We start from the raw sequence: 11027 nt of genomic DNA on the forward strand, positions 1-11027 counted from the left end.
TTGGTTACGTTACTGTTGATCATCTGTCCATCATCGTATAAAGCCCGCCTTCACAATTTGATTGGTACGGCCAATATCTGTCCGCAGATAATTTCTCCTCAATGGAGTAATGCCAGACCGAACTTCCCAACCAAAAAATGTGTGGGCGGGGCTAAATTCGGTCTGGTATCCAGGCTAGTTTTCCCCACCATGGAATCGTATGATTTATGTATAGATTGGGGTTCAGCGGAGTTTGTTCCTTTTGACTGGAAATCCTATGAAAGCACCACTTCTCACCTGTCAGAAGTCTACCTGGTGCTACATTACAATGTCCAGAAATAATGTCAATGCTACAAGTACAGTTTTAAAGGTCTACTTTTAGATATTGAAGAATAGACTTGGGACCACTGAAGGAGTTGGAGATACAAAATGTACTGAAGATAATTAACATCATTCCTGCATGATGCTTCTCACACATTATATTTAACAGCATGTTAGAAAGCAAACACAAGGGTGAAAAACACTTGCAATCTTAACGTCTAGCCAGCTGGACAAGGTCTTTGGTAAGGAAGTATTTATTTTTGCCCAAGTTAGAACTGATGAGAATTAGGGCAAAACAAGAAGTAATCACAGAAGAGTGCTTTTTAAAAAGGGGCAAGACGGAGAGCCAAGCCATAACATTATTGCTCATGATAAAATGCACAACCAAGTGACAAAACTGACAATGGCATTTCAAATGCATATTTAAAAACAAATGACATTACTAAAATTTTAAATTAAATAAAAGATAATGAACGGTTTGTCTAGCCACCATAACTTGCATTTCCCCCCTTCATCAGAACAGCTTTCCGAAGACTAGGATCAGGAGGAAATTCTTGTCTCACCACGATACGAACAAGTTGATGCCATTGAAAAGGTAGATGAATGGATCCAGCCTGGCAAACCATGTACCAATTTTTCAGATCGTTCACAACTTTTTAAGTACTTAAAATATGCTAAGAAACCGAACTCGTACATAAAATTTCAAACGCCCACCGGAACAAGGAATGTGTGAAAGGGTACAGAAATGACTAAAACGAACACGTTAAGATTTCTTTCCTAAAATGTGACAGATGAACGGGCTTGGAGGACCACCTAAAAAAAGGTATTAAAAGGCAATGAAATCAGTTCAAGCGAGTTTCTCCTCTGGATTAGCCTCACCAGTATGGTGATCTGAAGGAGTCCTTGATGTATATATACAGACATACTTACATACATACACAGATGCAACTGTACAGGCCTACTAAAAAAAATGTCCGAAAGCATTAGGTTGTCACAGCATAACCTAATCCCAGAGCTTCCATTTTGCAGCATCCTTATGTTGTTTTCCTAAATCCTTTCAAGATGGGGTAGATGTTTTCGAATGCTTCGTAGATTTCTCCTCTAACCTTTGCGCCTTTGAAAGGAAGGGGGGGGGGGGGGAGAAAAGAAAAGACAATTTTAAATCAAACTGAGTAGCTGAGACAAGGGGATAAGTGCAGATATGATTAAGCAGTTATCAAATACAGGTGGAAGGGAGGGGGGGGGGGGGGGACACCTATACAGTGTGTTATTGCAATATCAGGCACAATATTATATCAATACAGTGGCACCAAGTATCCCAAATCAATCAATTAGTTTGTTAATTAATTTATCAATCAATCATTATGATTTAAATTTTACTTTGGTACATTCTCTTGAGTCACAGTGGAAATTGGAAAGGAAGTCAGTCACAAATTTGCAATGTACTGCAGAAACAAAATACTTGCTGTATTTCTTTTATTTAAAGACTTGCAATAATATTGTGTTGTGAATATCGTACTGTGTCGTATCATGATCTCTATAGCCCTATTATCAAATGCCCAAAATATAAATAATTTGAAGAAAAGTTCTCACCTGTGAGTACAACTTTACCAGACACGAATATCAAAAGCACAATTCTAGGTTTGATCATTCTGTAGATTAATCCAGGGAACAACTCTGGCTCGTAGCTGAAAATGGCCGAACAAAACAACACAAGTTAATAATTTAAAGACTAAAAAGAGGGAAATAAAACCCAAACTGTTAATTTCTTTAATTATAAAACCCTACAATGTGATCCTCTCTGATAGGTCTTATTTAAATTCATTAAATTACATTTTGTCTGAACGACTGCATTTAAAGGTGCGGCCCGTAATTCTAATTTATATACACTTTTTGTCAAAAGCCCCTCACAGCACTCTAGCCGTCCCTTCTGTGTGTGAGCTCAAAAAAAAAAAACTCTGGTCTTCATACATAGTACAGGGCATCAATAGTAAATGGGAATCAAAGTGGCTTGCACTGAGCCTTACACAATTCCATCCAATCAAGGCGCTGGCTGTTGAGCTCAAATATTAACAACCTTTTGCCAGAATCGCAGACTATACCTTTAATTTCTTTGACCAAACATTGGAAAGTGACCGAATAAGACTTTACCTGCTGAACTGCTGATGGGTGAGCACCAGTCCTTCCAGTCTAATGGGGAACTTGACGTCACAGCTGCCCACCATGTTCTGAATCTTGAAGTCTAGGAATTTCGCAGGGAAACCCAACTTCTGCACTACTCTGGCATATTTCCTGGCTGCGAGGCGTGATTGCTCTTCACTGGGAGGGGGAAACAAACACCATTTTATTTGGCCTCTTGCAGAGTTCTCATAAGTACAAAGGTTTCCATTTACATATCTCCTCCTACCCCTATACATTGGTGGTTGTGTTGACCACATTCAATACATTTATTTTCGTCACTCTTGAAAAGTTTAGACTCTCACTACCATATACCACTACACTGGCATATAAACATGCTAAAGGTCAGTACATGGACACACTCTCATTTCTTCAGACAATATTCTGAGGTAGCGTTACTCAGAATGAAAGGTTTTAAATCCATTATCTGCATGCGTTACCATAACATTAACATAAATACACACTGGTTTTCAAAATGGCTTTCATTATTCAATGCTAATGAAAATCCTGCTTTATGAGATTTAGTGTTTGCATATCTCAGTGACAAGGTCTTCACCTTTTGGCTCCTGTGCACACCATTTTTCCTGAGCTGAAGATGAGAGCAGTAGTTCTGGGCTCTCGTATTCTCATGATGACTGCAGCAAAACGCTGGAACGCAGGACCAAACAACTTGCCTTAATATGGTGCTGTGAGTAAATTCAGTCTAAACATGGACAGGCAGTACATCTTTTATATGAATCTGATAAGTTTTACCTTTGGGTTGTATTCAGCATTCCTGGCACGCAATGCTATCGTCTTCAGGTCTAATTTGCACCCCAAGTTGACCGTTGATACAATATTTCTGAGAAAAAACAAAGTCAAAGATAATGTATGAAAACACAACAGACTGGAAATGACACTCCTGCACCCTGGTAGGGCTTGGCGACATGACCTAAAATTCATAACACCAAAACCAACATAACCCTATCATTTGACAAATAATAATGACAATAATGTCTCTTGAACTGGCAAGTTTCAAAATGACCATTACTCACTGGAGCTGGGGGACTATTCCAGAACTTTCTGACGCAGGTGTGGCGGGGGTGATGGGGGTCATGGGCGTGAGGGGGTTGTAGAGTGGCGTGTTGCCAGGCAGTGACGTTGTCGTGGTGATGGCCTGGGAGTGATAAAGCTGGGGGGTCTGTCCGGACGTGCCTGCAACACCCCCTTGTTGTGCCGAGGCCTGCTGCTGCTGTTGTTGTTGCTGCAGCCTCTGGTGCTCCTCTAGTGCAGACAGACTGTTGGTGTTTGTCACAGGCTGTGGGGTCAGCCCAGTGCCATAGGGCATCATGGGACTGAAGATCGGAGGACCAGGTGTCATGACACTCTGCGTGAAGAGAATACAGACAGACATGGTGAGCTAATTAATAGCTCGAGTCTCACGTCTGCCTAGTACTATTGTACTCTGCTTTTACGGGTCCCAGGGGAATTTGAAGCCACTTTTCTTTATGTTGGTATGGGTTTCATAAGGTGCGTTTCCATCCCATGTTTTAATGCGCATTTTCTCTATGCGAATATTTATTCCTGGTTGGAAACACGTGCGATGCTCATTAACTTCCCCAATGCGCATACAAATTCGATTCGCCAGAGGGAGGTGGTTTAACTAGTTATTCGAATTGAGTTAATGCGCTTAACGTAGATGGAAACATTTTATTCGAGCGATTCAAGTAATTGGTGTTTATGTTCGGAGTTGGACTGTAGACTACGTCCTGTTGCAGTGAGAGACAACCGTGCTGCTGGCTGCCCCGAATGTGATGTTCCGCTACTACTTCTCAGACTGCCAGCTAATACACCACACCTCATGCAGCATATGCAGTTGCTGTTATATACTAGTATAATATATCTATGGTTTCTGTGTGTTGTTTCCCCTCATTGCCCATGGACACCTAGTTTATTGTAGGCTAACCGATGAACTTGATTTACGTGCAAACTTGGAAGGTATACTTTTTAACTGTAGCCTACCTTTATTATTAGGCTATCATTATTATTATTACTACTACTATCATATCAAATTAAATTAAACAAATGGTTCCAAAACCTTTAGCCTACCTGAAAAGCCAAGAGGAGGCGAACACAGCAGCATTGTGCGCGCTACCAGGTGTTCCAACACAGAGATCTCTAAATATCAATTTATCAACAAGGGCTTGAAGAATGATACTGGGCCATCCTTTATGGTTGACAAAATCCCGATAGCCTGCTGCTGGGGGAAGTATGGGAACGTGAGTTCCATCCAGTGCACCAAACACCTGCGGGACATGGTGTGCGCGGTTTTTGCCGTCAGCAATCTCTTGCGCCTCGCCAAGATCGGATAACTAATGTTGTTTGGCTTGTTCACGGATGGCAAAGCATACTCCATACACACATCTATGGGTTATTTGGGTATCTCTATTTGGGTACCTCTATTTGGGTATATCAAGTTGAGCCCCTCTCTCTCTCTCTCTCTCTCTCTCTCTCTCTCTCTGACAGTTGAGCAGGCAGCAGGCAGCAGGTCAATCTGACATACATCTTGATAATCCCATATATTGTTTTACATTTAAGTTTCCTGACTTGTTTGCAAGTGGGTTCCTCATCATATGAGAGTGAAATTAGCAACTGTGAGATTTATTTGTGACGGAAACCAGTTCAAGCCCAAGCTCCAGTTCTTCAGCCTGGCCTAGGCTGCAGGAGCAGCCCAGTAAAACACCAGGCAAGGCCCAGGCTTCAGTAAGCTGCAAATAGCCAGCTACCAGGCCCTGCAGGAGCAGCTAGCCACCATTGGGCAGCGGCCAGCCACCACTGGGCAGCAGAAGCAGCTAGCCACCAGGCCGGGCCTAAGAGCAGCCAGCCACCACCAGGCAGCAGAAGTAGCTGGCCACTAGGCCAGCCACCACTGGGAAGCAGTCAGCTACCACAAGGCAGCCAGCTACCCACCACCAGGTAACAACAGCGAGCTGGAAGCAGCTAGCCACCAGGCCGGGCCTAGGAGCAGCCATCCACCATCAGGCAGCAGCCAGCTTTCACCAGGGAGTGGCAAGCAGCTAGGGAAGATGGCTGGAGGAACAAGAAAGAAGCAGGGCAAGAACAACAAGAGTGATGAACAAGCCAGTGAATACGAGGGAGAGGCCTCCTCTCCGGCTGAAGAGGAGGCTGAGCTGGTCACCATGGTCTCTGTCAGAAAGCTGATCAACCAAATGCTGACACAGCAGAAAGACCATTACGTGGAGATACTGGACAGACAAACTGACACCTTTAATAAGTTTGTCCGGGTGATTCTGGACTCCACCAATGAGCGTATTGACTCTATGAACAGGAATGTACAGGAGATCAAGGACAGTATTCATTACACCCAGCGAGAAGTAGATGAGATTAAAGCTAATGTATCCAAAGTCTCTGGTGACCACAACACCGTTGAAAATGGTATGCGCACCATTTGTGACAGTCTTGTCACGTTGGAAAACAAGGCTGACTATCTCGAAAATCAGTCGAGAAGAAATAATTTGATTTTTGAAGGGATTGAGGAATCAGCACGGGAGAGCTGGGCTGATACTGAAGGTAAAGTCCGCAACTTAATCTCTGAAAAATTAAAGCTGGATGCTGGAGCCATGCATATTGAAAGGGCTCACCGCAGTGGAAAGCCAGATCACAGAGCTGAAAAGAAGCGTCCCATTGTAGTCAAGTTCTTAAACTGCAAGGACAGAGAGCTAATCTTGAGGAGCAGAAAGGAACTGAAGAAGACCGCCCCTGGGATTTACATCAATGAGGACTTTTCCGAGGCTGTACGGCAGAAACGAAGAGATCTTCTGCCTAAACTTAAGGAGGCATGGGATAGAGGGGACATTGCCTACTTAAGATATGATCGCCTTGTGACCCACCCACCTAGGGAGCGAGGGGCTGTGTCGCCCCAGCACTTGCCTGAATGAAGAGTGGGTACGTAGGACTCAGAGATGAGGACTTTCTGTTTTTTATTTATTTTTAATGTCTATCAAACTACCGAAAAAAGGTTTGAGGTTTGCTCATTTAAATGTCTGTAGTTTAAAACACAAGGTTCAAGAGCTATGTACTATTTTACACGAAAATGATATTCATATTATGGCTGTGTCAGAGACTCACTTGGAAGAAGCCATAGAGGATGCAGCTGTTTCAATTCAAGGTTACAATATATTTAGATTGGACAGAGACAGGTATGGGGGAGGCACTGCTTTCTACATTCAAAATCATATTCCAGCTAAAATAAGGAAAGATCTAGGTATGGTTGGAGTAGAAGCCTTATGGCTCCAAGTTCATATCCCACATCTGAAACCTATATTGACATGCTGTTGTTATAGGCCACCATGCTCTAATGCTGAATATCTGAATAACATATGCATGATGCTGGAGAATGTAACTGATAATGACAATGATATTTACATTCTTGGTGATATGAATATAGACTGGTTGTCCAGTAATTGTACATTGAAAAGGAAGTTGAGCAATGCAGCCACATTATGTAACTTATCTCAAGTCATAGGTGTACCCACAAGAATTAATGTCAATAGGGACGGAATGGTCACGTCAACGTGCATTGATCACTTTTTTACAAATTGTTCTGAAAAATGTTCTTAAGCTGTGTCGGTACCTGTGGGCTTCAGTGACCACAATATTGTCGCTTTAACTGTGAAAACAAAGGTTCCGAAAGCAGGGCCTAAAGTAATTCATAGAAGAACATATAAAACCTTTTTAGAAAATGATTTTATTGCTGATGTAGAAAATATTGAGTGGGATACTGTGCTTGAGAAGATGCATGTAAATGCTGCACTGGACTACTTTATGAATTTATTTTCTGCAGTGTGTGATAAACATGCTCCAATTAAGAAGCTCACTGTTAGATCACTTAAAGCACCTTGGCTGGATGAGGAATTGAGAAACTTGATGAGAGAAAGGGACCTACTGAAAAGATCTGCCATCATGTCAGGTAATGTAGCAGATTGGCAAGCTTACCGCTCACTAAGAAATATAATAACTAAATTCATTTTTAAATTAATAAAAAATATTACTATCATTCTAAATTTGAGGAGTGCCATGGAGACAGTAAAAAACTTTGGAGAGTACTTAATGATGCTATGGGCAGAAGTAAAATGGCCAAAACACCTTCATTTATTGAACTGAATGGAGAATTCATTACTAAACCATCTGATATAGCAAACTACTTCAATAATTACTTTCTCAGTAAAGTGAACACACTAAGAAATCAAATGCTGCCTGTGAGTGGTGGGCTGTCCAAAGCTATAATAAAAAAATCATATTATGTGTGGTAAGGATTGTGTGTTTGATTTCAAGCCAATCAGTGCTGATTTTATGGTTAAGATACTTCAGACAATTAAGTGTGATAAACCTTGTGGGTTTGATAATATTGACGGCAGACTGCTTCAGTTATCAGCTAAATCAATTGCTAAGCCTGTAGGCCATATTTTCAATTTATGTTTTAAGGAATGTGCTTATCCTGATTTGTGGAAAATTGCAAAGGTTACTCCTCTGTCAAAAAACAGTAGGGAGCCATTTACAGGTTCAAACAGTAGGCCTATCAGAATTTTACCTGTCTTGAGTAAACTTTTGGAGGGAATTATATTTAAGCAGATCCAGCAATATCTTGCAGAAAACAACATTAACTCAGACATACAGCATGCATACAAAGCAGGTTACTCTACAAGCACTGCACTGACATGTCTTACTGACGAGTGGTTCAAACAGATTGACATGAAGTCAGTTGTTGGGGTGGTGCTCTTGGATTTCAGTGCAGCCTTTGACATCATAGATCATGAGCTACTACTCATGAAACTATCGGCGTATGGATTCAAAGATTCCGCTATTGATTTATTGAAGGGCTATTTAGTGAACAGGCAACAATGTGTCATGTTCAATGGCTCCCTTTCAAATATTGAGACACTTCAGTGTGGAGTTCCTCAGGGAAGCTGCCTTGGCCCCCTTCTCTATTCTATTTTTGTAAATGACATGCCATATGTATTAAAAAAATGAAGGTATGGGGATTTATGCGAATGACACGACTATGTATGTATCGTCAGAGAGCATTGAACATGTTAATGAGGTGCTTCAACTAGAGTTAAAGCTGGTTTCTGAATGGATCATGGAAAATAAGCTGAAGTTGAATGTCTTAAAAACTAAATGCATGGTAATAGGTTCTAAATATGCTCTCAGGACAGATAAGAAATTAAGCCTCTCTTTAAAGGGTGCTGCTATGGAACAGGTTAAAGAAGTCAAACTGTTGGGTGTCACTATTGACGAAACACTGTCATGGTCCACTCAGATTAATAATACAGTGGTGAGAATGATTAATGGTATCTATGCCATTAGAAGGAGTGCTCATATGCTAACTAACACAAAAATTAGACTAGTCATACAATCTCTAGTTCTGTCAAATCTGGACTACTGTCCTGTTATTTGGTCTAGTGCATCAAAGCAAGAACTCAGTAAACTTCAGCTTGCTCAGAACAGAGCGGCAAGACTAGCACTTCACTGCTCTGTTAGGACTAGTGTGGATGTTATGCATGCCAGGCTGTCATGGATGAGGGTGGATAAAAGACTGGCATGTAGCCTTATTCTGTTTTTAAATAATGTGTATTCCTCACAGAAACCTGTCAGTTTGTCTTTACAGCTATCACCTGCAAATGAGAGACATGGTTATAATACTAGACAGGCACTAAGTGGTCACTTTACTTTTCCTCTCCCCAGAACCAATGCACTTAAGAAAACAGTAATGTACAGAGCCATTGCATACTGGAATGTGCTCCCCTCATATGTGACTAACAAGAAATAAATGGGATTTCAAAAGGAAACTCAAGGCAGCTATAATTAGAAAATAAATTATAGTAGATTAGATTACTATTTTAGGTATTTAAGGGATTTTAGGTATTAATTTACTTTTAATGTTGTTTTTTAAGTCTGTGTTTTTGTGATAATTGATCATGCTGTACTGCATTTTATGTATTTATGTATTTATATTGTATTGTAATATTTTTGCCTGGACCCCAGGAAGAATAGTCTCCACCATGGTGTAGACTAATGGGGATCCTTAATAAACAATATGGCCAGTAGTCTTGCTTACGCCAAAAGTTTCTGACTGCGGAGAGGAGGGCGTACATTATAGCCTACACAAAACTCAGGAGATTGGAAATGGTTGCTGATGCGCATTTGGTTTGTGCGAATCACCGTGAATGCGCATAGCTAATGAAAACGAGCTGAATGGAAACCCACCTATATTCAGAGGGATTTAAGGAATCATCATTCTCCCAAAGTGTTACAGTATTATTGCATCACAGTAACTCACCTGGGGAGAGGCGAGTCCTTGGGCAAAAGGGGTCAAACTGTTGTTCTGCTCCATTGCTCTTCAATAGGAAGCCAACACCAGCCAAAGAGCCCAAGGAAAGAGTGTCTTTGCCGTCACACCTCACTTCCTTTCAGTGGTTTCCACCAAAAGCCGGTCAGAAATGCTTTCCACTCTATCCTCTTTCCAGGATCACACTCACATGGAAACCTGTAAAATACACACACAAAAATTGTGTAATACAAGATGAAAGACGTATTCCTTGTGTTTAGGTGACGTTTCTAATTCAGGTTTCGAAAGACGACTAATGTTCATAGTTCATGTAACATTTACCAAGGTTTCGGGTGAGACGTGAATGTCAGCAGGCCTTCAAGCCCATACTGTCAGCAATATATCTCTGACTAACGAAGGAAAAAGCTACTTCATCCTCCTGGCAGAGGATGAGTAGTGCTAATTAGCAAATTTACATGAATAGGGTTAACCGACTTAACCAGCTACAGTTATTAAGCAATGTACCACACACATTATAAAACGTAGGGTACTTATACTGCTACAAGGTATGTTATCTTGCACTTGTCTTATATTCCAGTGGATACCGAGACAAACGCTGACAAGACTATCAACTAACTACGTGTCCTCTTACCAAGTTAACTGACAACGTTAGTCTGCAACCTACAAGTAATTCATTAAAACTAACGTTACCGTTAGGCAGCTACTAGCTAACGTTAGGATACCTATGCGCTGGCGATTTTCAAGTCGTTCGCATAAGGGCACGCAAATGCACCAAGACTATGTTTTAAACTGCCTTCCTGCAAAACTTGAATCGTCATGGATAGCATCGTCTAGATTTACTTTATATAGCAGCTAGTAATACAAGTAACAGTAGTTTCATGGGCATGCAATGCTAGTTGGCTAACCCTACGTTACTAGCTACGCAGAGCAAACACTAAGACAGTAACGTTGACTTTTTGCCATACCCGTCACCTTTGTGCATTATTAAGATAATAAATATATGTTATATAAACAACAAACATTGAAATGTTCACCTGCTCTCCAAACTTGGGTTAAAATTGAAGTTCCAGACTATGTTAGCATAGCGCAGAGAAGGCAGGCACAAATCTGCTGCGCGCAAAACACGAGAACACCAGGTTCCTGTCCTCCTGTTAAGAACTTCCGACGACAGCTAGAGGCGCCAAAAAGACACGAAATGAAA

The 11027-nt window shown here is 41.2% G+C and overlaps 1 protein-coding gene across 1 annotated transcript; it reads right to left on the bottom strand.

Moving 5' to 3' along the window:
- Window positions 1-538: 538 nt before the first annotated feature.
- LOC105911617 (TATA box binding protein) lies at window positions 539-11027 on the bottom strand. Its single transcript, XM_012840441.3, has 8 exons — window positions 10861-11027; window positions 9818-10024; window positions 3513-3844; window positions 3232-3319; window positions 3035-3126; window positions 2452-2619; window positions 1894-1988; window positions 539-1414 (listed from the first exon to the last, which is right to left on the bottom strand). Exons 2-8 carry the CDS (start codon window positions 9869-9871, stop codon window positions 1335-1337), a joined length of 909 nt encoding a protein of 302 aa, XP_012695895.1. The 5' UTR covers window positions 9872-10024; window positions 10861-11027; the 3' UTR covers window positions 539-1334.

This window comes from Clupea harengus, chromosome 13, assembly GCF_900700415.2.
Source record: "Clupea harengus chromosome 13, Ch_v2.0.2, whole genome shotgun sequence".
NCBI lineage: Eukaryota > Metazoa > Chordata > Actinopteri > Clupeiformes > Clupeidae > Clupea > Clupea harengus.

What these genes read in the sequence shown, in the direction of transcription:
- LOC105911617 (XM_012840441.3), bottom strand. Translation starts at nt 9,871, where the DNA reads ATGGAGCAGAACAACAGTTTGACCCCTTTTGCCCAAGGACTCGCCTCT. An exon ending in AAGGACTCGCCTCTCCCCAG is followed by an intron (nt 3,845 to 9,817) that starts GTGAGTTACTGT and finishes CTCTTCACGCAG; the next exon opens with AGTGTCATGACACCTGGTCC. An exon ending in ACCCATCAGCAGTTCAGCAG is followed by an intron (nt 1,989 to 2,451) that starts GTAAAGTCTTAT and finishes GGCCATTTTCAG; the next exon opens with CTACGAGCCAGAGTTGTTCC.